Source organism: Mobula birostris, chromosome 21, assembly GCF_030028105.1.
Source record: "Mobula birostris isolate sMobBir1 chromosome 21, sMobBir1.hap1, whole genome shotgun sequence".
Lineage (NCBI taxonomy): Eukaryota > Metazoa > Chordata > Chondrichthyes > Myliobatiformes > Myliobatidae > Mobula > Mobula birostris.
In genome coordinates this window covers 30,424,550-30,452,444 of record NC_092390.1, presented here as the reverse complement: position 1 = coordinate 30,452,444, position 27,895 = coordinate 30,424,550, and the positions used below count along the sequence as shown (strand labels likewise).

General features: G+C 41.6%; 1 protein-coding gene across 1 annotated transcript in view; it reads right to left on the bottom strand.

Annotated features, from left to right (window-relative positions):
* Window positions 1-27,895, bottom strand: part of pcdh15b (protocadherin-related 15b) — a 780,285-nt gene that overhangs the window by 577,334 nt on the left and 175,056 nt on the right. Inside the window, exons 5-6 of the mRNA XM_072239829.1 lie at window positions 8,364-8,483; window positions 4,913-5,023 (exon numbers count right to left, since the gene is read on the bottom strand). Of these exons, the coding sequence (XP_072095930.1) occupies window positions 4,913-5,023; window positions 8,364-8,483 (231 nt within the window). The remainder of the gene's footprint in view (window positions 1-4,912; window positions 5,024-8,363; window positions 8,484-27,895) is intronic.

The window sequence follows — 27,895 nt, the reverse complement described above, 5'->3', positions numbered from 1 at the left end:
GACAGGCATTTGGTCAGCAGCTCCTATACTAGTTTTTTCTCAGGGGATGGACTAATGCCTTGAAAATTAGGCAATCCCTCATCAGTGCAATGAACAGCTTTGACTATTGTGACAAAATACATCTTCGCCATGGCAGGTTGTTTGATTTTATGACACTTTCAGACATTGGAGCAGAATTAGGCAATTCAGTTCTTCATAATAAAACAAAAATTCCTGGAATTTGGAAGGCAAAGGGTGAATTGTTTGATGTTTTCAATAAATTAACCAGAACTAACAGCATAAAAATGAAGAAGAACTATTTTTATGAATGAGAGAGTCTGGCAGCAAAGGAGCACATGGCTTAACTACGAGAACTGACCTTTTAGTGGATGATATCAGGAAATGTTTTTTACATGCAGTGAGTGTGTCGTAGAAACTTAAAATTCACTTATGCAGTTAGCAATTGTTTATATTTAAGTGTGAAACTGGCAGAGTTTAGCTGACCAAAAACATTGAAGGATATGAGGAAAAGTTGAGTTTATTGAGTTAAATCACAGATTGTACACAATCTTACTTATTAGTAGAATTAACTCAAAAGACTAAATGCCATTTTCCTGTTATTTTAAACATAATGTTAATTTAGATTTGGAGGAATGGATTTTTAATGTCTTAAATGCAAAGTGAAACAATCTCCTCAGAACTCCCATTTCCAATTTTAACAGAGGCAGAACAAAATAACAATCTACTCATGGAAACAGGTCTGATCATTCAAACATGGTAATGTTTCTGCCTACTATCATCTTCACAAGTGTTATATTTTTAACAACAGTTGACTAGTTTCTCGCAAGTTGAAAAACACAATGACAGACAGAAGAGCTTAAACCTTGAGAAAGATGAATGTTTCTACAACACCGTTTGTGGTGCAGAAAGAGGAAGGTTGATCCACAGGAGATCCTTACCATCAGTCAATCCCAGCAATCTATCGCTTCCTCCCATGAACACCCTCTGTACCATACCCTCAATTCTAAACACTCCTAATCTCTTCTGCATTGAGGATTGCCTCAAATCCATCTCAGTGCATCCATCTGGTTTTGCAATTTTTAAAGCAGCCAATAAGTCCTTCTGTCCAAAAGGCCTCAATCAAAATATCAGCCAGCCTGTCTGTATGTGGGAACCTCATGACAAAATCATAGAATGACAGTATGTAACACTTGCAGCTTACATAATATTGGACATTCTCCCTTTAAGAATTGCAGCACACAAGAAAATGTTCTTGTACATTGTGACTATCATTACCGTGCAGAGACTTTGAGACCTTTTACCTCTGTAGACAAACCCACTGTGAGAAAGGAGATGCAGGACACTGCAGATGCTGAAAAATGGAGCAAGAAAGAAACAAAACGCTGGAGGAACTCAGCAAGTCAACCAGCATTAGTGAAGTGAAATAAGAGAGATGCTCCACTCCTTCCCCCGCCATATACCCAGACCTCTTCCCTTATCTGGTTCCATGCTCCAGCTTTTAACATTCTCAGCCTTGCTGCCTCCACGAATCACCCAACCTCACCCTATTTCCACCTTCTCCTCTTCCATCTGCCCCACCTGCATCTGCCTATCAATTGCCAGCTGCCGCTTCATCCCTTCCTCCCCACCTTTTTATACTGGCTACCTTCCCTCTATCTTTCAGTCCAGATGAAGCATCTCAACCTGAAACGTCAACTGTCTATTTCCCTCTACAGATGCCGCCCAACCCGCTGAGTTTTTCGAACACTTTGTTTTTTTGCTCCACTGTAAGAAATGCTGCTTTGCACAATTAATGCCCTTTAATGAATATATTTCCATCTGTATGCCAGTAGACAAATGAGAGAAAGAAACTGTGACATGGTGACAGAAGTGTTGGCTGATGAAGCAATGAAATTTAGACTTCAGGGCTTGAGACCATATATTTAATGGTAGGTGCGAGATCTCCCATTCTTTGCTATATATGGGTGTGTCCCAAGAGATAGCAATACTGTGATTCAGTTAAGAGAGAGTGCATAATGATTAACAATACCAGAGCAGCAGTAATTTCAGACAGTTAACCTGCTAAAAGAATGGAGCAACAGAGAAATAGTTTGTAGTCTGGATGTGTGGGATAAACTGGAACCGACAAATGTTATTCTATTTTACTGGTCAAATGGTGAAAAACCTGTACTGTACCATATTGCTGTCAAATGTGTCCCTGGGAGAATGCATTAGGTTCGGACACATTGTAATCTGTTGAAAAATTGAATAGTTGTCTGGTATCGGATCTTCATAGAAAATCAAAAAATGGGAAGAACATTTTAATACTTCTTAATGAAGCAAATATTGTGAGCAGATAATTGCAGTTTTGCAGACTAGAAGGATTCAATCAACAGATTCCCTGGGAGGGTGGTTTAAACCAAGGGAACAGCTACAACATAAGGCCAGGTTAACTTAAGCAAAGTACATTGATACATACAAAGCTTTGGAAACATGGTAGAGATGGATGACCAGGTGCTAAATATGCTGAGAAATAGGTATATAATGCAGTTCAATACATGGGTAAACAGCTGATATAGGAGGGAGAGCTTCAGGTTTATGGATTAGCTGCCCTCTACCAGGGCAGCTGGGATGTGTATAAACAAATTGGTGTGCATTTGAACTGTAGGAGAGTCAATATCCTCACTGGGAAGTTTTCTACTATTTCTCAGGAAGGTTAAACTAGAGTGACAGGGAGATAGGGCCAACAGCAGCAGGGTAACAAGTGGCAGAGCTGAGGGCAACAAAAATGGTGTGATAAGACAAAAAGGAAGTATAGCGAGGGGCAGGCTGGTAAACATGATGGGACTGATGGGCTGAAATGTGTTTATTTCAATGTTAGGAGTAGTGTAGGTGAGGAAGACGTACTTAGGGCCTGGATCAGTACGTAGTACTACGGCTTTATTGCTATTACAGAGATATGATGGTGTGTGTGACAGGACTGGCAGCTCAATGTCAATTTGTTGTTTTAAATGTAATGGGTGGTTATGAGAAAAGAGGTGGACGGGTTGCATGACTGTTAAGGAAGAATGTGACCATAGTACTCAGAGAGAACACACTGGAGGGCTCATCCACAGAGGCAATTTGGATGGAGTTCAGAAGTAGGATATTGGCAATTGAGCTGATGGAAGTATACTACAGGTCCCTCCAAAAGCCACTGAGGGATTGAGGAACAGATGTGTAGACCGATTATGAAAAGGTGCAGAGATAACAGGGTTGTCATAATGGGTGTGCTTAGGGGCAGACAACATGACTTTGTGCACAGAGGTCAGGCCTAACAAATTTGGTTGAGTTCTTTGAGGAGGTGACAAAGGCGCTTAATGAGGGTAAGGCAGCAGACGTTACCCACATGGCTGTGAATAAGATATTTCTTAAGGTCCTTCAGGGAGGCTTGATTCAGAAGATAAAGATACATAGGATCCAGGGTGAATTTCAAGTTTGAATCCGGAACTGGCTTGCCTATAGAAGACATGAAAGGCCATTACTCTGTTTGGAGGCCTGTGACTAGTGGTGTTCTGCAAGTATTGGTGCTGGGCCATCTGTTGTTTGTGATATATATCAATGATTTGGGTGAAAATGTAGATGGGTAGATCAGCAAGTTTGCAGATGACACCAAGATTTGCGTACTTGTTCTGGTCATCCCACTGCAGAAAGAATATGAAGACTGTGGAAAATGTGCAGAAGAAGCTTACCAAGATGCAGCCAGGATTAGAGGGAATGAACTACAAGGAAAGGTTAGACAAACTTTGGTTGTTCCTCCTAGAGTGTCGGAGCTTGAGGGGAGATTTGATGGAGAATTTTAAAATTACAAGAGGCAGCGATAGGGTAGACAGACTTTTCTCCAGTGTAGAAATGCCAAACAGCAGAGGATATACTTTTCAGGTTAGAGGGCAATATGAGAGACAAGTTTTTATTTTACTCAGAGACTAGACTGAGTTAACCGGGCAATAGTGGAAGCAGGCGGTTTGTTGGAGTTTATAAGGCTTTTATGTAGGTACATGAATGTGAAAGGAATGGAGGGATTTTGTTGATACACAGGAGGAAGCTGGCATCAAGATTAGTACAACCAAGATCGGTACAACATTCTGGGCAAAATAGCTTGTCCATTTTTGTACTGTTCAATGTTTAATGAAACATTTTCCAAATAGAAATAGCCTAACAATGTGGATTAGAAATTAACTTCCATAAATGATTCACAATGAAGATCTGTGCAAAGCCAGGAAGCAGGTCAGGTACAGACTTCTTGCTGAACACAAGGTCCCCTGTTTGTCATTTATCAAGATACTTATCCTTTGTGCTTATTTTTCTGAAGAAGAAGTGTTAGTTGATCATGTTTCAATTACTTTTGAAGACCATAAACATGTCAAAAATTATCTGAGTCACAAATCTTAAAACGATTTCATTTCCAGGAGACATATCCATATAAGTTTGGAAATGATATACTCTGGCTGACATTGACACAATAATTAATGTTGTTCCAAAACTTGTTTTTGAAATCTATAAAAAAGCCATATACATAAACTAGATTTCAAAGCACAATTATTTCAAAATAAGCGTGTCACTTAAATTGCCTGACGAAAATTATATGCACTTTATTTCAAGAATTCAGCCAACTGCAGTACTTACTTTCCGGTAAGAGAAATTGCATTATTTTCAAAGAGAAAATAACTGTCACTGCTTTACAGTTACATGCAAACTATGTTTGCTTAAACTCTGTGTACGGTTCTGATAGTTTCAGATAATCACTTAACATTGGATGATCTGACAACATCAATTAAACTGCATCTAAGATATATACTGCATTATCAGTCTTATCAAACATCCAGCCTACTGGAGAGTATAAAATTGTCAAAATATAAATTATGCTAGTAAAGTTATTCAAATAATGTCTTACATTGGCTTGAACAATGACATAATAACGTGTTTTCTCTTCATAATTTAGTCTTTTCCTTAAGACCACAGCTCCTGTTAATGAGAGTGGAATGTCAAATGTCCTGCCAGATTCCTATGAACACAAAAAGACAAGTTCTGGTTTAGACAGTACCCCTGTCAAATGTTATTCACCCATATTAACAGCACATTAGTTCAACCTTTTGCACCGAGATCTAACAAAATAACATTCCTTTGCTCCACAGCAGCTGAAAATTAAAATAGTATTTTTTAATATAATTTTATTAATTTTAAAATGCAATATTTCATCAACATGGCATCAAAAGAATCTTGTTCATTAACTTTTGGCAGGGTTCGATTTAAAACTACATAGTAAAATGAGGCATTTGTCATACTTAGCAGGTCAGTTGTTTAAACTGCAGATTGATATTTAAAACCAGGGTTAGTTAACCTGCTACACCATGAAGACTGCTTTACTTTCATGTTTGTTACTGCTCAACAAGGATTTCTGCTTAAAGCAACAAATAACTTGAAGTAAACTTTAGGCAAAGTCTAAAATAACATTGTTGAACTAATACATTTGACATTGGTACTTAAAATATAACTACTATCATTTTGATAGTATCGTTTTGTTTGAGCTCATGAATAAAGGAAACTGCCAGGCTATGTCTAACACTCATCTTTGCCAATACATTTATTTTCTGGGATTCAATTTAGAAATATCATGAAAAAAATTGAACAGTGAACACTTAACCAAAGCCAGATAAACGTTCCAAATGCACTCCAGGATTTCCTTTAGGTTTCTCATAAGCAACTACAGTAAGCACATTTATCCATCCATTCATGTTTTCTGCCACAGTCAAAACAGTCAAATAAGTAGAGAGAGAAAACCTTGGGAATTCCAGTCAATGGGTAAGTATAGACATTCTCTCCTTCGTATGCCTTCTGTGCACATACTTTACATACTATAGAATAGTAATTTTTTTAAAAAATGACAGAACCTTTTGGAGTCACAAGAAAGACTGCAGATACTAAAATAGAGTGTTACACAAAAAATGCTGGAGGAATTCAGCAGATCAAGTAAATTGGAGATGAACAGTTAATGTGTCGAGCCAAGACCCTTCGTCAGGGCTGGAAAGAAAGAGAACCATAGGGAAATGATGGGGGAGCATGAGCTTGCAGGTGATATGTGAGTAAGTGGTGCAGTGAGGAAGCTGGAAGGTGATAAGATGAAGAGGCAAAATGCTGAAAAAGATGGAATCTTATAGAAGACAGAGGACCATGGAATAAAGAGCAGGAGGTGGAGAACCAGAGGGAGGAAACTTGGTGATGGTCAGTTCATGGGGGGGGGATGGGGGAGGGAAAAGGGAAGAGATAATACCACTAGAAGGATAAGGGAAAACAAGAGTGGGGAGTAGTGACAAAGTGGAGTGGTTAGTGATTACTGGAAGTAAGAGAAATCAAGGTTCAAGATTGTTTAAAGTCATTTACAGTACACAAGAATAAAGGAGAACAAAATAATTGTTATTCCAGTTTTGATGCAGCTTGAAAAAACACAATAAAATAAAGAACACAATATTAAAAAAAACATAATAAATATAAATACATAAGATAGCTCATATACATAGATTGATTGTATGTCCATAAAGTGATGCTGTATATAAAATAGTGGTGATGGGGGTTGAGGAGGGTGGGTCAGTGGGTGGAGGTATTGATCAGCCTTACAGCTTGGGGAAAGTAACTGTTTTTGAGTCTGGTAGTCCTGGAATGGATAGTATATAGCCTCCTTCCTGGTGGCACTGGGACAAACAGACCATGAGCAGGGTGGGTGGGATCCTTCATGATGTTTCTGACCCTCTTCCATACCATACAGTGTTAATGCTGTTAAGTTAGAGACTACCAAGATGGCATTGTTTTTCTTATCTGCATTTAGCCTCAACCTGGCAGTAGAGGAGGCCACATGCAGACATGTCAGTGTGGGAAAGGGAGTGGAATCAAAAAAGTTGGCCACTGGAAGATCCTGAATGTGAGAACAGACACAGCAAAGATGCTCAACAGTGCTTGATTCAGAAGCTTTTGGAGCACGTGATGAGGACAGTTATCACAGAAGTATGCAGCACAGAGAAAGGCCAATTGCTTCACTATGATTCCACCATCTCCTTTGAAATCTATTAAATAAATTATGCCCACTTCCTTCTCTGTACTTTTCTTGTAGCCTTGCAATAACTTCCCTTTTACTGTATAAGTTCTCTATTATATTTGTCAATAAATCTGTTTTCAACAGCTTTTCTGGCAGCATATTTTAGTCAATAACAACCTGGGGTGTAACAGATGAATAATCTCCCTTTTAATTCTTCCATTATTTCTTTGTGTTTTCTCATTGTTGGCCATGCCATCATTGGATGTAGTTTATCTACAGCAACTCTACTACAATATTTGATTTCAATCATCTTTATCACCTCTCTTCAACTTTCATTTCTCAAGAGAACAGTCTCAGCTTCATCACTCACATTGACGAATAAGATCAAATGTGGAATCTTCTGTTAACCATTCTTGATTTATTTATCTGAAGACTTCCTCCTTTGATCTGCCTACATCCTCTCCGCAGCATGGCGTCTAGGAATGGACACTATGTCCATGGTGAAGCTAATTAGTGACTTTATAAAGTAATTGCGGGATTATATGTTCACTGATCTAAATTGAGTTTCTGGAGATTGGTAAAATCAATTTATTTATTTGATTTCTTGTGAGTGTCTAAACCAGCAGGGCAGCATCTAGTAACGATGGTTCTGGACTGCTCCAGAGAGCTTTATGTTACAGTATTCTCTTTGGGGGGTAGAAGGGGGAGCTCCACCATCTACCTCAGTTCATTCCCAGAAACATTAACCTTGGCCCACAAGACATGCCCTCTGTTCAAGAAGTACACTCCATGCAGCTACCATGGACTCTTCACCAATAATTGGACATCAGTGGGTTATCGCTTCCGTGTAAATTGCTTACCTAAATTGACTTAAACTCAAAAAAATCTGAAAAACCAAGTATTTTCAGTGTAAGCTGCACTTACCCTCAGCTGCATACATCCCTTCCCTTTAAGTGCCCTTTTCCCCTTCTCAGGAGAACATTGACATTCTCCCAAACAAAACCTTTGGTACAAATCCAGAACTTGACTTCATCATTTTAGGTCTCAGCACGTGTGCTTGTGATGGTATGTACCTTGCAGTGCTTGTGCACACGTCAATGAAGTCGACTTGATTTGACCATTTCCTATGAGGTATTTACCCACAAAGCTATTTTCAGCATAATATGTTAAAATCAGAAATAAAAACGGAAAGTGCTGGAAATAATCTACAGGCAATACAAAACCTGTGGGGCAAGAAAGAGTTGATACTTAAAGGCAATGAAATTAGGACTTTTGTCTCCACATGAAAATAATAAATCCACCATACTGTACTTACTGGATCATTTGGATTATGTTGAATAACATATTCAATCTGTCCATTAGGGCCATCATCGATGTCAGTTGCTCCATTTATTCCAGAGAAACCAGTAAAAATGGTTGTCCCAACTGGTGTCAACTGCAGGTAAATCAAAAAAATAGTATACTACAATCCATCTGCTACAAAATATCCAAAGTACACCATCAAATATTAATGGACAGTATGAATGAAGTGTACCTGAATGGTTCAAGAACCCACAGAACACTATTAAATGTGCCTGAACCTATATGTAAAGCATACCTTCAAGTCATTCAGGATCTGGCACAACTATATTGGAATTGAATTCAAACCATTTACTAAGTGATTGAAGCATTCCAAGAGGGGGTAGTGAAGGCTTCAAGCTCACATCCGTCTCTTAGGAAAGAGAGGAAAAGCATCCAAAGCTGAATTTCTTGGAGGATGAATATGTGATTATAATTTGACAGAACGGGAGTTGACGACAACTGTAAGCAACAACATGGAAAAATAATGCTAAACAAAGAAATCATAAATTCCACCATGGACAATCCCAAGACCAGCTGCAAAAGGAGGAGGGTTGGGCATGGTGTTAGAAGTTCCATCATGTAAAAACTCAGAGCTACAGAAACACCACCAGAAGCTCCAAAGATCTCATTCTTGGAACAGGAAGGATCTTCACCCAGTTTACCCAGTACTGGGGCAGCCTATGCCCCAGCAGGGATGATTGTCTTAAGAAGGAAGGAAAGAAATCATAGGAGTGGATTTCAAAAAAGGAAACCATGCGACTAACACTAATTAGAACCTAAAAATATAAATATGAAGAAATAAATATGAAAAGGAACATCAACATAATCAGGCCCAAGATGAAGATCATTTAGTGGTAGAGAGGGTAAGCAAGGTACTAAGTGAGCCAATAGCATGTTTTCGTTGGAAGAATTATCACCCTTGAATGAAGAAAGGATGCAGCAGCAAAATTAAATATGGTCAAATTAAATATTTAGAATGAAAACAATCCTCAGCAGAGTTTTATTAGTGTGAGTGAGATATCCCTAGGCTGCAGGGGGTGGAAGAGGTGGCAAAGGCAAAAATTGAGAAGCCTTCAGCCTAAGTCTTCTAATCCTCCTTAGATGAATGGTTGGTATGAGAGGACTGGAGAATCGAAAATGTTACATTACTGTGTAGTATACAACCAGCAGCTTTAGAACCAGCTTCACAATGGCTGGAGCACAGACGGTAGGGACAATGAGCTAACTGCAAAATCTGCTTAGAAATATAGAAAATAAACATTACTAATTTACTGTTAAGGTACTTTGTTGCAGAACTTATCCAATCACAATGTCAAGGCCTCACAGACCGTAACAGTCAATGTACGGGCTGACCTAAAAGAGCCTTGATAACAAAATTGTTGAAAAACTTTTTAACAGCTGGTTCAGTTACACCCTCAGCTTGTTAAGAACTCTGAACAATTCAGGAACATTTCAAATCATTCAAAATACAAGATTAGAAGAAAAAAATGAACAAAAAAGTAGAAAGCACTAGGATAACCTTTCTTTGAGATCCACCAATGTGTAACCTGATTAGGGTGCATCAATAGAAAAAATTGGAACTGCTATGCTTTTTGTGGTAGAATTTCTCTAAGTTTTTCCCAATTAAAATAATTTTTTGAGAAATGATACAAAAGCAAAATTGAATATGCCTACTCCAAAGATTAATAATTAGCTTTGTTTGTCACATGTGTATTGAAACATAGAGTGAAATGCGTCGGTTACATCAAACCAAATCAGCAGGGATTGTGCTGAGCAGCCTGCAAATTTCGCCATGCTTCCAATGCCAACATAGCATGTGCACAACCTACTATGCTAAACCCTTACAGGTTTGGAATGTGGAAGGAAACCAGAATATCCGGAAGAAGTCTACAGGAAGAACATCCATGCTCCTTAGAAGCAGCAGCAAGAATTGAACACTGATCTGTAAAGCGTTGCACTAAACTCTATGCTACCATGCCTGTCTTGTGAAGAGTTATAACAGAAGTATGAATCTGAGTTTCACTCCCGGCCAATGCTCAGCCTGAGCAGAATTAAATACATTTTTATTATTAATAAAGTATATTTGTCACTACGTATGTTATCTCACGCTAAACCAATTACACATCCTTATCAATAAAATAAAAATATTTGCATTCTTCCATTCTTCTCTAGCCATATAATTAAACACACTTCTGCCACAGCAAAGTTCCCCGTATGCTTTTATAACATGTGGTTCAATTTTCACCCTAGCACTCAATTTGCCAAAGAAGTCACAATCTAAAAATAATTTGTATTCACCAAGAAGCAATTAACAGATCAAGAATTTTGATTGTGTGTGACATTACTGCTAAAAAATATAATCAAATTGTGATGGAGGAGATCTTCCATTGACCAGCAAGGCTCTTGATGAGACTTCTTACGACAAGGGTCCCCAACCTTTTTTGCACTGCGGACCAGTTTATTATTGACAATATTCTTGCGGACCGGCGGACCAGCCAACTGGGTTGGGGGGGTAGGGTTGCCAACGGACAAGAGCAGCAGTCAAATACGTTATGACTGAGAAAGACTACAATGACCATGAAGCCTTGCACGGGCACCAGTGCCCATGTGTGTACGTGCCGATTTTTTTCCTACAAATCGTTTTTGGCGATTCTGTTCGGGGGGGGGCAGTGTTAATCACGACTGGAATATAGGTGATAAGTGGCTAATACACTCAATTTCGTTTCTAAAAGGGTTTATCTAACAAATTTAATATTAAACACACAGCGCATATTTTCCACGCATGAATATAGTGATAAGTCAATTATCAGGGGAGGACAGGGGAGCTTGAAGTAAGTGTTGAATGAACTTCCAGTAGAAGTTCTAGAGGCAAGATCGATATTATCATTTTAAAAAAAATTGGATAGGTATATGGACAGGAAAGGAATGGAGGGTTATGAGCTGAGTGCAGATCGGTGGGACTAGGTGAGAGTAGTGTTCGGCACGGACTAGAAGGGCCAAGATCGCCTTTTCCCGTGCTGTAATTGTTATATGGTTATATAGGTCACTTATAAGTCAATAGCATCATAACATTTTAAGTAACGTTTGGATATTAAACACACAGCATATATTTTCCCCGTATGAACATATAAAATAATTGCAACACACCAATATCCCTGAATCAGAGGGAGCCCTGGGCTTGTTTTCCTGCAACAAGATGGTGCCATTGAGGGGTGATGGGAGACAGCGGTACTCCACAATTTAGTTTTCGTTGTATTAATTGCAGAGATGTGTTGGAAATGGAAGCAAAGTTTTCAGTGCTTTCGTGGCTATCTCAGGATATTCAGTCTTGACTTTGATCCAGAATGCCAGCAGAGATGTTACGTCAAACATACTTTTCAGCCTGTTGTCATTTGCAAGCTCGAGGAGTTGATCTTCTTCCCACGCTGACATGGATGACGCGCGGGTAATGACCTCGCGTGCGTTCAAGCTCAACAGTGCGCGTGACAGGGAATGAGGAAAGGTGCAGCTGACTCATATCGCCAAATCATATTGTTTCCTCATGGCCCAGTAGCACATGCTTTGCAGCCCGGTGGTTGGGGACCGCTGTCTTATGATATTACATGCTAGTTAACCAGAGGGGCTAAGATAACCGCAGAGTCACTCTGAGTGTGACAGGCTCCTTTGCCTACAATTTCCTGATACTAGAAAGCCTCACCGATGTAAAAACAGTTTTACAGGTTAAACAATTGTAAATGCTCAAATACTCAAATAATCAGAAATACTGAACCATAAAAGCACTACAAGTTAAACTAATTAAAAATAACTAAAAATATGAAGAGTCATGACAGTAGAATTAACGACAGTTAAATCAGTTCAACTGAATCGACAGAAAAAAGTAACTTGTATGTACTATCTTCTGATTGGTCACTCCTTTCTAATTAAGTCAATGGATTCACTGGGCTTGCATCAGGTTAATCTAGCATGGATTTAAAGGGCTATATTCCCAGTAAGTGCGGATATATCTAAGGAAACTTGTTCTGCTTCTTACTACCCGTTCCACCATCATCCTTGAGGAGCACAGTAGAACAATGCCTGTGCATTGGAACATCTGAAAAGAAGGCAACATTTTTGTCCTCACCCTAAGTTCCCAAATTTATTCCCTGTTAAATATGTAAAAATTCAAAGTAAATTTATTATCAAGTAATTATTCGTCACCATACCCTGAGATTCATTTTATTGCAGGCAATCACAGTTGAACAAAGAAATACAACAGAATCAACAAAAAACTGCACACAAAGAAAGACTGGCAAATAACCAATGTGCAAAAGAAGAAAAACTGTGCAAATACAATCAAGCAAACAAATAAATGAATAAAATTGAGAATATTAGTTGTAGAGTCCTTGAAAATGAACCTATAGATTATGAAATCAGTTCAGTGTTTAGTGAAGTCATCCATGCTGGTTCAAGTGCCTGATGGCTGTAGGAAAATAATTGTTCCTAAACCTGATGGCGTTGAACCTAAGACTCTTGTACCTCCTTCCTGATAGCAGCAACAAGAAGGGGACATGGCCTGGATGGAGGGGGGTCCTTGATGAAGGGCACTGTTTTCTTGTGGCAGAGTTCCTCCTAAATGTTCTCAATGGTGGGACGGTTAAGCCACAGTTAGAAAAAGATCCCGCTTAATCAATGCATACTTTAAGCATCAGATTAACTAGGTGCGGTAAAAGATTTTGTAGGCACTGGGAATAACATTCAATAACTTTGTTCTTCTGGCTCTGAATCCTTTAGAAGCATAATTTCACAGAAGGGAATCACATCAGCTAAACATTACAAAGTCTGCAGACCTGGGACTCCATCCAAAAGACAATGTCAGACCTAAGGAAATCCAATTTGAAGCTCGTGATATTAACATATACCTGGCACGGTTGGACATGAAAGAAAGTTAATCTTGACAAATGGCTCACCCTGAAATGCTTGAAAGGAAGAAAGATAATAAGAAATTTAGTGAGTACACTGCTGCCAAGAAAATGACCTGAGGAAGCAGCGACTGATACAGTATGTCCTAATGTTGAAAATACACAATCCTAAAGGAAATGTTCATTAGCATGCTAACCTCCTGGATACTGGTATGCACAACAAGAATTAGAGGGACAGATTTGACATTCAGGGCTTGTAAGTAAACCTAGGAAACTGATGCCTATTTCTCTTTTAATGTGTTGTGGGTCTCCATACCATTTTCAGAGCTCTACATGTTTTCAATTCTGAATACCATCCTACCTACAGGACACGATACCCTTCAAACTCAGCAGACAACTGCATACTGACGTTACAATAAAGAAACAATAAAGAAATGCTTACTAGTCGCCCGCATGGAGCTGGCTAGGATATCATTAACAAGCACAGAGCAGGTGAAGGAAACAAAACAAGAGCAGGTCCTAGTGGTGATGGCAAGTACAATAATAATACCTTTTTTAAATTTACAATGTCCTGCTGACCAAGTGTGAAAAACATGTGCTCTGTATGAGTTTGCATTGATAGTGCTGCTTCAATTTATTTTGTTGACAGTATCAGGAAATTTCCTCCTTCCCATTGAACTTCAGGTCACACAAGCCATTGAGAGAAGTTCTGAGTAAGATCCTGTCAAAAGAACAAGAGCCAGAAGCAACTAGTCAAGTATGAGTGGAGTTGAAATAGTGCAGATTATCAGTTAAAGGCAGCACTGGATTAAACCAAATGACAAAAAGTCAGTATTTTTAGGAACACAAGAAGTACTAGCTGAGCAAAGGCCAATGCTGGTTACTGAGCACAGTACAGTTCCAGGAGTTTCAGGCCTCACCAGCCTATTCAAAAGGTCAACGCTTTCAGCAATAACACCCAAGTGCATCGTTTGCCTTTCAGTACACCAGCCCAGAGCATTCGTCAGCAGCAGCCTATCATTTAACTACAGGAAAACAGTTAATATTGCTAAATCCTATGGGAGGACCTTCCATAATCCTACAACACCGTTGTGTCGATCGTTGTGGGGTCGATGGCAGGGCTAAGGAAGAAGCCTCACGGTAAATTCACTAAAGATGTCATTAGCTTTTGATTAGCTAGCTGTCAAACTGCCAAAAACAATGATCTTTTTCCTGAATATTTCTGACATTCAGAAAGAGTTAACATCATGGGTCAAACCTTCACACCAGGCAATAGTGTTTCTGTTGGACTTTGCAACAACTTTCAAATGTTCAAGACTGGCAGAGGCTTAAGTAAGCAGTGGCACATTCTGCTGTAGTGTCTGTGCTGTCCTATAGAGAACATGCAGCTTTCCAACCACCTGTCAGCCATTAGGCTGGAGATGTGCCTTTGAACAAAGTAAGCCCTTGATGGGGTTAAACCTGTGCAGCATCCCTACTGAAGTCAATGTGAAGAAACCATTGCTGGGCAGATGGAAAGTACTTAATTTACTCTCTTATGGTGCGTTGAATGGTCTTCTGTGTTGTAGTCATACAATAATTGTATTTAATTGTTTTGAAGCACGTGTGGGTGCTTTAGAGCTTTAAATCTTTTTTTCAATTTTTATCTTTTGTATTCTTAAATAACTTCAATGCTTCTTAATCAATTCATTTTTTTTGACAGTACTGGCCTTACTCAGCCCTCAGCATCTACAGAGAGAGGCCTTGTAAGAAATTGGACTGTGCTAATATGTTCACAAACAAGAGAAGATCTGCAGATGCTGGAAATCCAAGCAACAGACACAAAATGCCAGTGGAACTCAGCCGGCCAGGCAGCATCTATTGAAAAAAAGTACAGTAGACATTTCAGGCCGAGACCATTTGGTAAGACTGGAGAAAAATTCCTCATCTTGAACTTTGAAGGTTTCCTTGCAGTATATCACAGTTCTCATCATGATATAAACTGTGAGAAGACTCTACAGCAAAGACAGTAACTATGCAAAAATACATTTGATATTGACTGGACTAGCATCGACTGTATCGGAATTAAAGGCAGAACACTTGTGAATATCAAAAGATTCAAGCAAGAGCAGTTAAACCAACATTCACTCGCTTACTGCTCATTATGGGAACACATTTAATTTCACACATTGAAATTATGTAAGTATGAGGGTAGTGACCAAATATAAATTATAAAATACCAATAAAACATTATGACTGAACATTATAAAGAATAATTGCTTTAACATGCCCATCAAACAATGACCTGGCAAACAAAAATCATTCAAACAGATTTTTGGCTACAGGGCAATAAAGGAAATAATTATTTTTGCATATCTTTTAAAAGCTATTTCCATAAATAACAGTGCAAAAGAAATCTGGCACATTGGATCTATGTGGGCTCCCATCAGAGCAATAATGTCAGACCTGGTCCCTCTTTCCTCATTTCCCCGTCAATCTGTGACTTATTCTCTCTCAAATGCCAATCAACTATGCTTTAATTGCTTTACTCACCTTCACTAAGGGGTAATTAGCAGCCGTCATTAAGTTTATACCAACATGATTTTTGGGACAAGGGAGGAAACAGAAGCACAAGGCAGAAAACATAAATGGTGATGAGAGTTCTCCAACCAAGTATCCTCTGAGGTCAGGATCTTGGAGCTGTGAGAAAGCAGTGTGAACTGCTGTGCACCATGGCAAATTATACAGATAACTTCAGTTCTGGTATCTTGCAAGACTAACCTACTCCCTTACTGCACAGGTTCCATAATTGGGTCCATGCCCATGCTTTTGGCTTCTCATTCATTGTGCCTATTGCATTGGTTGTGTTGCTCTCTACTATCTCCTGTGGCGAGGCTTCTTCAAAGAGCAAAGATGCTGCAATGGATGATGTTGAGGGCCACCTGGAGTTGTGAGAAGGTCCATGCTACTGCAGCCTCTCAGTTGTAAACTGATGATAGTTTCTGAGACAGCAAGTCCCATTCTACTCTGCACTCTGTTCCAGCACACGTGATGAAAAGGTCTCATTTGCCCAGAATGTTTTTACTTTTACTTTTTTTTACTTTATTGTCGCCAAACAATTGATACTAGAGTGTACAGTCACAGCAATATTTGATTCTGCACTGGAATACAAGTTGATAGTAAATAGTAAAAATTTAAATTATAAAACATAAATAGAAAATAGAAAAGGGAAAGTAAGGTAGTGCAAAAAAACCGAGAGGCAGGTCCGGATATTTGGAGGGTACGGCCCAGATCTGGGTCAGGATCCATTCAGCAGTCTTATCACAGTTGGAAAGCTCTTCCCAAATCTGGCAGGACGAGTCTTCAAGCTCCTGAGCCTCCTCCCGGAGGGAAGAGGGACGAAAAGTGTGTTGGCTGGGTGGGTCGTGTCCTTGATTATCCTGGCAGCACTGCTCCAACAACGTGCTGCTGTCCTCCTTTGAACCAAATGGGGAAAATACATTTAATAAATGTATTAAATCACTGCTTCTGGCAGGGATACAATGCGCTTCTGGCCCAACGAGTTGCACTGCCCAAACCACAGCTATTTAACACTAGCCTAGTCACAGGACAATTTACAATGACCAATTAACCTGCTAATCCATATATCTTGGACTGTGTGAGGAAACCAGAACACCTAGAGAAAACCCAATACAAACTCTTTTCAGACAGAGCCAGAACTGAACTTCAAACTCCGGAATCCCAGAACTGCAATAGCGTCATACTAACCATACTAACCTCCACGCAACCACGGTGCCCCAATGAAGAAGATGTGAATCCTGCCACCAAGACACTGCATGGCATGGCCTTGGTGGCTACATTTCAACTCTAAGATTATGGGGTAATGATCATTTATTTATCAAGGATCAACTTTATTCACTATATACATTTACATATATCATGAATTTGTTATGGTGTGTGTTGGTAAGACATGCAACAGAAAACAACATTCAATGATTATAAAGAACAGAAAATTATATTGAAATAAAGTTAGAAGTATGTGTCTTTAATAAAATGTACATAAATACAAGCATGTACAGTATTTATAAAGTAAACAGCATCATAAAAAGTGGTTTAAGTAGCTTATAGTGCAGTGGCCGAGGTAATAGATGTGGGGGGTATATGGGGGGAGGGGGTAACTAGAATGGTTGATCAGATTAACTGCATGGGGGAAAAAACTTTTAAGATGGCATGAAGATTTTGTTTTAATAACCCTATCGTGCTTTCCAGAAGGAAGCTTTTGGAAAAGGCAGTTTGCTGCATGGCTAGGGTTCTCAATAAAATCTCCTGCTTGCTCCTTTGTTCTGAACACATACAAATTCTGAAATGATGGTAGATTACAGCTCGTGGCCTTTTACAGTTCGCTGTCAGTTGTGTATTTTGTGAGAGGATGCTGCACCAAACTAGAACAGTAACAGCTGATGTGAGGATGCTCCCGATGATGGCAGTGTAGAATTGCACCAGCATGTTCTGGGGAAAATAAAATTTTACCACCTGCTGAAAGAAGAACATCCTCTGCCGAGCTTTTTTGTTAATGAAGGCAATGTGGTTCTCCCACATGAGACCTTGAGATATAATGATGCCGAGAACCTGAATGGTGCTAATTGTAGGATCCTGTACTATGAGCAAGAGGATGACAGGATGATTGCTTCCGTATATTATCAGAAAGGCAGCAGTGTAGTGAGAGTGCCTTTCCTGAATACTTCAGCTGCATTTTCCAAAGCCAACTGTGGCCACAGTTGCTATCAGTATTCTGATCACAGCCACCTGAAGAGTGAGGCTTACAATGCTGTGTGCACCACATTTAAATGACAGAATTATCAGGAGCAAGCTCAACACACCAAACACATCACCTCGATAAGGAGCAGCCACCATTAGCAAAGGGCGGCAATATATGTCTAATGACGGAAATGTTGGTATTGGAAGTTTAAATCTGAAACGGTGCATTTATGTAGCAACTTCCATGATCCCGTGGCATCCTGAGGCACATCACCACTAAGCTAGTATTTCTGTGATGCCTATTGTGACCCATGTACAAAAGTGCACAGCAAAATCCAAGAAAAGCATTGTGAAAAATCCCTAGATAGTCAATCGGAGTGAATGACAGGTTAACGTTGGCCATGGCATTGGCTGAAACTTCTGATTTCCTTCAAAAGGTTTTACGCGATTTTTTTTGGCACATCTGAGATTAGTACACCAAAGTCAGGTCAAACATTGTATCTGGAACAGTACAAGGCAAAAACAAGAGAACTTGTTTGAAAGGTGCAACTTGGATATTATTAACAACAAGTTTCTTTTTTTCTTTCTATTCTTTGACTAATACACATATTTATTAAATTTAATAAACTTGTTGCAATATCAGAAAGAACCTTCATTCATTACCTGGTAATTGGACAGCTTCAACATTGAACAGTTTCACTCCCAGTCCTAAACTGTAGTGAATAACCATTCTAACTAAAGCTGAGTGCGAATCAATAATTTTAGCAGATGAAAACAAGAGACTCTGCAAAGCCGACAACATATAATAAAATCATTTTTCAAGGGACAGATGAATTTGAACATCAAAGCAATTTTGCAAAGGTGAATGCTACTCTGGGGACATACTTTCAACTAGAATTAAGCATTTAAGTAAGAGCTAGTGAGAGGAAACTGCAGACAATGTCTCTTCACAGGGACTTTTCAGCTAGCATTTTGAGTGCTGGGATTAGTTACTCAGAACAAGGATAATGTCCATCATCATTTAATTTAATAGCAGCTGGTTGGAGACTGGCTCGAGTAGGTCATGGTCATTGACTGACAGTATCTTAACACAAATTAATGTTCATAGCTGCTCATGAGGTTCTTAGCCATTTTACAGTTTCAAAAGCTTTCTCAGTGGACACGTTTACAAACAAAAAGGAATGAGAGGCAACACACACAGGAATTGCAAAGGCTGTAAATGCATTTGTCAAGCCTTGAAAAATTTCAAAGCTTCAAGTGCTTCTATATACCAAACATGTGCAGCTCAATCAACTAAAACAAGTAGTCAAATATGAATTTGTGCTTAGTTCTGCAAATCTTTCTCTGTCCCATAAGATATAGGAGAAGAATGAGGTTATTCAGCCTATCAAGTCTGTCATTCCATTATGACTGATTTTTTATATTTCTCAGCCCCATTTTCCTGCCTTTTCTTCATAACTATTAATTCCTTTACCAATCAAAACCTATCAGTCTCTGCCTTAAATACACTCAATGACTTGGCCTTCAAATCTGTGAATAGTCTCTACAGATTTACCACCTTCTGGCTGATAAAAATCTTTCTCATCTTGGACCGAAAAGACATCTCTTCATTCCGAATCTGAGCTCTCGGATCCTAGAATGTCCTCTAATGGAAACATCCTTCCTTGCTACTTATGCAACTTGCAAGTTAACCTTCAGGGAATCCTGCACAAGGGCTTCCAAGTTCCTTTGCACCTCCGATCTCTGATTTTTCTCCCTATTTACAAAATAGACTACACTTTTATCCCTTTTACCAAATTGTATGATCATATACTTCTGGTTTCACCTATCATCTTCTAGCTTGTCCTCCTTTCCCTCCTCCCACCTTTCTGTTATGGCATCTTCCCCGCTTCCTTTTCAGTGATGATGAAGTGTCTCAGCCCGAAACATCAACTGTTTATTAATTTCCATCATTGTTGTTTGACCTGATGAGGTCCTCCAGCATTTTGCTTGTGTTACCCTATACTGCATCAGCTGCAACTTCCTTGCTTAATCTCTTAACCTGTCTGAGCCCTGTTTAAGACTTCTTGCCTCTTTAACACCTGTTCCTCCACTTATCTAGGTATCATCTGCAAACTAGGTCACAAAACCATCAGTTGTGCCTTCCACTGTAAAGACTGCAGCAAAATACCTATTCAGCTCCGCCACTAATTCCATGTATCCATTCCTCCCTCTGCAGTGCATTTCCACCAGTCCAATATTCACTCTTGCCACTCTCACACACTTTATCCATCTAAAGAAAAATTTCCCAAGATTCTTTTATAGAAATGGCTAGTTTACTCTTATATTTCATCTTTGAGCTCCTTATTGTTTTTTCAGTAATCCTTTTTTTGCTTTGTAATCCTCTGATTTCCCACTAATCTTTACCATATTGCATGCCTTCTCTTTTGCCTTATCCTGTTCCTCACAACTCTTGTCAACCACGGTTGCTCATTCTCCCTTTGGTGTGCCTTTTCTTCCTTGGGATGACAGTTTGATGTATCTCTCAAGTACTCACGGAAACCGCTGCCACAGCTGCCCCACTGTCTTTACAGTTCTGGCCAGTGCTCCTCCATGCCTCTATGGTCATCCATGCACCTTCTTAATGGGTACAGGTTGTGAGTTTGGAAGGTAATGTTGATAGAGCCTGGGCAAATAACTGCAGTGCATTTGTGGATTGTATACTCTGCATTAACGGTGGGAAATGAATGCATAGGATGGGGGGTGGGATATCTATCAAGCAAATGCTCCTTCCTGAATGGTGTCACACTTATTGAGAGTTGTTGGAGCAGGATTCATCCCAATCCTATACACACTTGTTCTTAAAAGACAGTGCAAAGGCTTTGGGATATCAGGAAATGAGTAACTTTTCACTAGATACCCAGCTGTTGGCAAGATCTTGTCTCAACTTATCTGCCTAGTTGGTCCATTGGAGTTTCAGCTGATCCCCGCCATCCCCCCCACCTCCTAGTATGAAGATGGCAGGGTATTCAATAGTGGTAATGCTATTGAATGTCAAGGAAAGGTTGTTAAATTCACTTGATAGCGGTATTATTGCCTGGCAGTCTTAAATGTTAACTGTTTGAATGTTGTCTAGACCTCGCTGCATGCAGGATTGGGATGAATCAATATTTCTCCTTTTATGACATTCCTTTCAGGTTTCTAACTGGGCTTGTTGATGTCATACTTGGCCAAATCCCACCTTAACATCAAGGATACTGTTGAATTTGATAATAACATAACAAATTGAATTACTTCCAATACTGGTAAATCAACTACTGTTGCAGCGGATGGGGCAAACCCAATCGCAGGACACAGGCACGGAGATTGAGTTAGGACAGGCAGAACTGATCTTGACACGGAGCGTAGAAAGGGAAGCGGCAGACAAAACTTTTCTTAGCAAGGAGAGACAGAGTTACACAGGTAAACCTCGGTGCTGAGGTAAAACTTAAAAGACTTATCTTGACACGGAGAGACTGAGTTTCACGGGTAAACTTCGGAACTGGAGTCGAACCTAGAAAACTTATCTCGACACGGAGAGACTGAGATTCACAGGTGATTCTCGGAACTGAAACAAAACTTAGAACACATGGTCCTGAGCGGCCGGGAAACGTTAATTACCTCACCGGCAAAACCAATGATCTGGCAACTAGTGGTTGCAAAGCCGGGGTTCATATGCTGCAGGTCTTGATGAAAACCAGGTGTGCCGTCATCAAAGGGAATTAGGAGAAAATGGGGAATTAACAGTTGGAGCCGAGGCACAATCTAAGAGAATTAGGAGAAAATGGGAAATTAACAGTCCGGACCGTGACAGTTACCCCCTGCCCCCCACCAACGGGAGCCTCCAAGCAAACCACCAGGCTTGTCCAGATTATCTCGATGGAAATCACGGATGAGGGAAGGGTCCAGGATGAAGGAGCGGGGAATCCAGGTGCACGGACTCCAGCCTTGGCAGCACAAAGCCAGTATTCGCCAGACGGTGTACACTGGGTAGTCGTCAATGATCTGGGCAGGTGGAGGAGGTTCAGCAGATGGACACAAAGGGCTGACAGACATAGATTTCAATCGGGAGACGTGGAACGTGGGATGAATGTGCGTGGATCTGGGCAGTTTGAGTCTGATCACCGAGGGGTTGATGATACTCTCAATTTTGAATGCTCCCAGGTAGCGAGGGGCTAGTTTCTTGGGTTCATTCTTGAGGGGGATGTTTTTTGAAGAGAGCCAAACCATCTGCCCAGGCCGATAATTGGGTGCAGGAATTCGACGGCGATCGACAATCCTCCGGTTGTGGTCGGCTGAGCGGAGCAGGGCCACACGTGTATCCTTCCAGATCTTGTGGCACCAGCGGAGATGGGCCTGAACTGAAGGCACAGCAATGCTATCTTTATGTGTAGGAAACCGAGGGAGCATTCGAAGGGAGACATTCCGGTGGTGGTGCTGACCAGGGAGTTGTGGGCATACTCTACCCAAGCGAGATGGGTGCTCCAGGATGATGGGTTGCTGGCAGTTATGCAGCGCAGTGCTGCTTCCAAATCCTGGTTTGCTCATTCTGTTTGACCGTTAGTCTGCGAATGGAAGCCAGAAGACAGACATACCGAGGCCCCAAGGGCTTGACAAAAGGATCCCCAGACTTGAGAGGTGAATTCGGGGCCCTGGTTGGAAATAATGTCAGAGGAAATTCCATGAAGGCGGAAGACGTGATGGACAAGGAGGTCGGCTGTTTCACGGGCTGTAGGGAGTTTGGGAAGGGCTACGAAGTGCACGGCTTTGGAGAAGCGGTCCACCACGGTGAGTATAGCAGTATTCCATGTGAGGGGGATAGTCCAGTGACAAAATCCAGCACAATGTGAGACTAGGGGCGGCTAGGGACAGGTAGGGGACGAAGCAACCCAGCAGGTGGTCGATGGGAGGTTTTTCCACGGGCACATACTTTATACTTTATTGTCGCCAAACAATTGATACTAGAGCGTACAATCATCACAGCAATATGTGATTCTGCTCTTCGTGCTCCCTGGAGTACAAATCGATGGTAAATATCAAAAATTTAAATTATAAATCATAAATAGAAAATAGAAAAGGGAAAGTAAGGTAGTGCAAAAAAACCGAGAGGCAGGTCCGGATATTTGGAGGGTACGGCCCAGATCCGGTCAAGATCCGTTCACCAGTCTTATCACAGTTGGAAACAAGCTGTTCCCAAATCTGGCCGTACGAGTCTTCAAGCTCCTGAGCCTTCTCCCTGAGGGAAGAGGGACGAAAAGTGTGTTGGCTGGGTGGGTTGTGTCCTTGATTATCCTGGCAGCACTGCTCCGACGGCGTGCGGTGTAAAGTGAGTCCAAGGATGGAAGATTGGTTTGTGTGATGTGCCGGGCTGTGTTCAGAACAGGCGGAGACGAAGGAGCGAGTGTCAGCATCCATGGAGAGCCAGCAGAAATGTCTCTTCAGAAGGACAGAGTTCAATCAATTCTGGGATGACAGGTGAAACGAGAAGTGTGCCCCCACTGGAGAACCTGAGACTGAACCCAATCAGGCACAAAGAGGCAATTGTGGGGTCCATTGCCTGGGTCAGGTTGAGTCCGTTGGGCCTCTTTGACTATGGATTCGATCAATCTCTCAGGTGAGGGCAGCCACCACACAGGATGGTCTCAGGGTTGGGAAGGCCCTCCTCGGAGACATATTGACGAGAGATAGCATCGGGCTTCCCATTCTTGGAACCAGGTGAGTGTGAATCTGAAATGGCCAAAAAATACTGCCCAACGGGCTTGGCGGGAATTCAGGCATATGGCGGTTTGGATGTATCTTGTGGTCCATCCAGATGATGAATGGATGTTCAGCTCCCTCCAGCCAGTGTCTCCACTCCTCCAAAGTGAGTTTGATGGCCAGTAACTCCCAGTTCCCTACGTCGTAGTTCCATTCGGCGGGGGATAGGCGGCGAGAGAAGAAGGGGCAGGGATGGAGCTTTTGGTCTGGGCTGGAGTGTTGGGAGAGGACCGCTCCCACCCCAGAGTCAGAGGCGTCGACTTCCACAATGAATTAACGAGAGGGGTCAGGTTGGGCCAGGATGGGAGCTTCTTTAGCTTCCAGAATGATGAGTCGGCTTCGGGGGTCCAGTGAAAAGCAGTCGCAGGAGAGGTGAGTCATGTAAGGGGCGCTGCCACCCAGCTATAATCTCCGATGAAGCGCTGGTAGAAGTTTGTGAATCACAGAAATCGCTGGAGTTGTTTGAGTGTCGAGGGTTTTGGCCACTCCGCCACCGCCTGGATCTTTTCGGGATTCACCCTCACTTGCCCGCTCTCAATGATGTATTCCAGGAAACTGACAGAAGGGACTTGGAACTTGCACTTCTCTGCCTTAACGAATAGCTTGTTCTCCAAAATCTTACGAACATGGTGGGTGTGTTCCTGAAGACTGCGGGAGAAGATTAAGATGTCGTCCAAATAAACAAAAACGAAATGGTTAATAAAGTCCCTAGGGACATCGTTTATCAGAGCTTGGAAGACAGCGGGGGCATTGGTGAGACCGAATGGCACGACCAGATATTCAAATCGACCAAGAGGGGTGTTAAAAGTTGTTTTCCACTCATCTTCCTCCCTTATCCTGACCAGGTGATAGGCACTCCGCAGGTCCAACTTAGTGAAAATTGTGGCTCTGTGAAGGGGCTCGAGGGCAGAGTTGATAAGGGGTAGTGGATACTTATTCTTTATGGTGATGCTGTTCAACCACAGTAGTCAATGCAGGGGCGCAATGAGCTGTCTTTCTTTCCCACAAAGAAAAATCCTGCACCTACAGGGGAAGACGAGGGTCGGATAATGCTGGCTGTGAGGGATTCATTTCGGTAAGCCTCCATTGCTTCCCTTTCTGGTCGGGACAGGTCATACAGCCAACTGGTGGGTAGAGGGGCTCCAGGGAGAAGGTCAATTGCGCAATCGTAAGGGCAGTGTGGAGGCAGGGAAAGAGCCCATTGTTTGCTAAACACTTCTCCCAGATCTTGATACTCTGCTGGAACCTTGGATAAGTCGGGGGTTTCAGAGGCAGACAAGGTCGCAGTGACTTCCACTGGGGAAAGGGCTGATTGTAGACAAGTGGAGTGACAGAACGAACTCCAGCTGGCTATCTTCCCGGTGGACCAGTCAATGTGGGGGTTATGACGGCTTAACCAGGGGTACCCAAGGACTATAGGAGCTTGAGGAGATGAAATTAAATTGAATTGTACCTGTTCCCGATGGTTGCCGGAGAGAAGGAGAGACAGGGGTGGTGTGCAGTGTGTGACTCGGGCTAGTAGGCTACCGTCCAGTGCCCGGGCTTCCAGGGGGACACTCAACGGCTCACGAGGAATTCCGGCCCGGAAGGCTAAGTTTTCATCCAAAAAGTCTCCCTCAGCGTCGGAGTCCACTGGTGCTGACAGAGGCAGGGACTGTTGACTGTAATGCAAAGTAGCTTGTAGCTTCATCCGGGGTCAGGGGACGGAAGGGAATGTTGTCTGGCTCACTAGGGTCCCCTTTTCTACTGGTGAGCCTTCCCTTTTGGCCGAAAGGGACAGGTGGCAAGGAAGTGGCCGGAGTGGCCGCAATACAGACACTCACCCGCTCTCAGTCTCCGGAGTCATTCTGTGGGGCAAAGGCAGTTCCTTCCCAGCTGCATGGGTTCCTCTCCCGGGGCGATGGAAATGGCCGGGCTGGGAGCTACTCTAGGAGCAGGAGGAGGAGAGAGGCTTGTTCTGACGGGAGGCGGTAATGAGTGCCGAGGAGTGGCCAAAGGTGGTGGATGACCAATTCTTTCTCTATGGTGTTCTTGGAGTCAATTGTCCAACCTGGTGGGTAGGGAGATCAGGGAATCCAGGCTATCTGTATCGTCCCTTGCCTCCAACTTGTCTTTCACCATGTTGCTGAGACCATTCCGAAATACCCCTTGGAGTGCCTCATCTTTCCACCCCGAGTCGGCTGCTAACGTCCGGAACTCCACGGGATATTCTAAAATAAAATATTCTAAAAGAAAAATTCACTAATTTTTACTATTTTTAATATTTAATATTTGTAATCCAGGGAGTGGGAAGCGCAGAATCAAATATCGCTGTGATGATTGTACGTTCTAGTATCAATTGTTTGGCGACAATAAAGTATAAAGTATTCGGCAACACTGTGTGAGCCCTAGCAGGAAGTGAGCAGATGCTTGGCGGCATCTTTACCACAGATGGAGTGGTCAAAGATCTTTCTAATTTCTACGATAAAAGTGGCGAAAAAAGAGCAGATATCCGGTTGGTTATCCCAAATAGCTGTGGCCCACGCTAAGGCACTTCCCCACAACAACCCCATGATGTAAGCAATCTTTGACTTATCCATGGAGTACGTGGACAACTGCTGTTCAAACACCAAGGAGCACTGAAGAAGGAAGGCCCGGCACTTCCCCAAATCCCCAGCGTAGTGCTCTGGTTCAGGAACGTGAGGCTCCCTTGGAGGGGGTGTTGCTGACACATAGGGGGTTGCCGCTACAGGTTGTTTGGGCTCGTAGACAGGGTTCCAGGAGTGGATGGGGTAAAATGGTGGATACATGGTCCACCTGGTCACCAATCTTTGTTATGTCAGCAGACAGGGAACAGAGGTTCTCCACGACCTCCTGGAGGAGTTCGTCGTGCAAACCCAGGAGGGAACCCTGGCTGGTGAGGGCTTGTAGAAGGGTGTTCGTGTCCGCTGGGTCCATTGAGGCCAGATCGTTCTGTTGCAACGGACGAGGCGAACTCTACCACAGGATACAGGCACGGAGATTGAGTTAGGATACAGATGCGGGTGTGAGCGTTGAACGGCAAACAGGAGTGAGTGCAGGAAGGCTTGAGACAGGCAGAACTGACCTTGACTCAGAGCGTAGAAAGGAAAGCAGCAGACAAAACTTTTCTTAGCACAGAGAGACGGAGTTACACAGGTAAACCTTGATGCTGAGGTAAAACTTAAAATACTTATCTTGACACGGAGAGACCGAGTTTCACAGGTAATTCTCGGTATTGAAGCAAAACTTAGAACACACGGTCCTGAGCTGCCGGGAAATGTTAATTACCACACAGGCAAAACCAATGATATGGCAACTAGTGGTTGCAAAGCCAAGGTTTGTATGCTGCAGGTCTTGGTGAAAACCAGGTGTGCCGCCATCAAAGGGAATTAGGAGAAAATGGGGAAATAACAGTCGGGATCTTTCTGAATTGACAGTACAAACACAGCAATGTGTAGCTCCAAATTTTGTTATGCTTAGATTGTAGTTCCGTAGTCTGTGTTGAGCTTAAGAAATATGCAGTATGTAAAAAGCTAAGAGGTTATTCAACATAGCTCTCGAATTGTTATTGTTAACGTCTAATATGAGTTGCTTGTCAATGTAAAATAAAATCAATAAATCTTCACAAACGGACAATATGAAGCAAAAATAGACAATTACACAGACAAGAGGTTTAATATACTGATAATTGACCCCATTAAACAACTTAGATTCACTCTATTGGGTTTATTCCCTTTGTTTTACTTGTTTTCACTACCCCATCTTCTCTTCTATAGTTTCACAATTCTACAGAAGGGTGTTGGACCAGAAATGTTAATAGTTTTTCCTCCCATAGATGTCAAATGTTTTCATCACTTATGTTTCAGATCTCTAGCATTTGCAGCTTTTGATTTAATTATTTAGGGATACAGTACGGTAGCAAGCCCTTCCAGCCAAACAAACCAGTGCTGCCCAATAAAACACAAGTGAGTATTAAAATACTAAAAGATATCACCGAACTGCTCACACAACCTATGAACTCGCTTTCAAGGAATTTTCATAACAAGTTCTTGATGCTTATTGCTTATTCATTATTATTATTTTTTTTGTCTTTCTT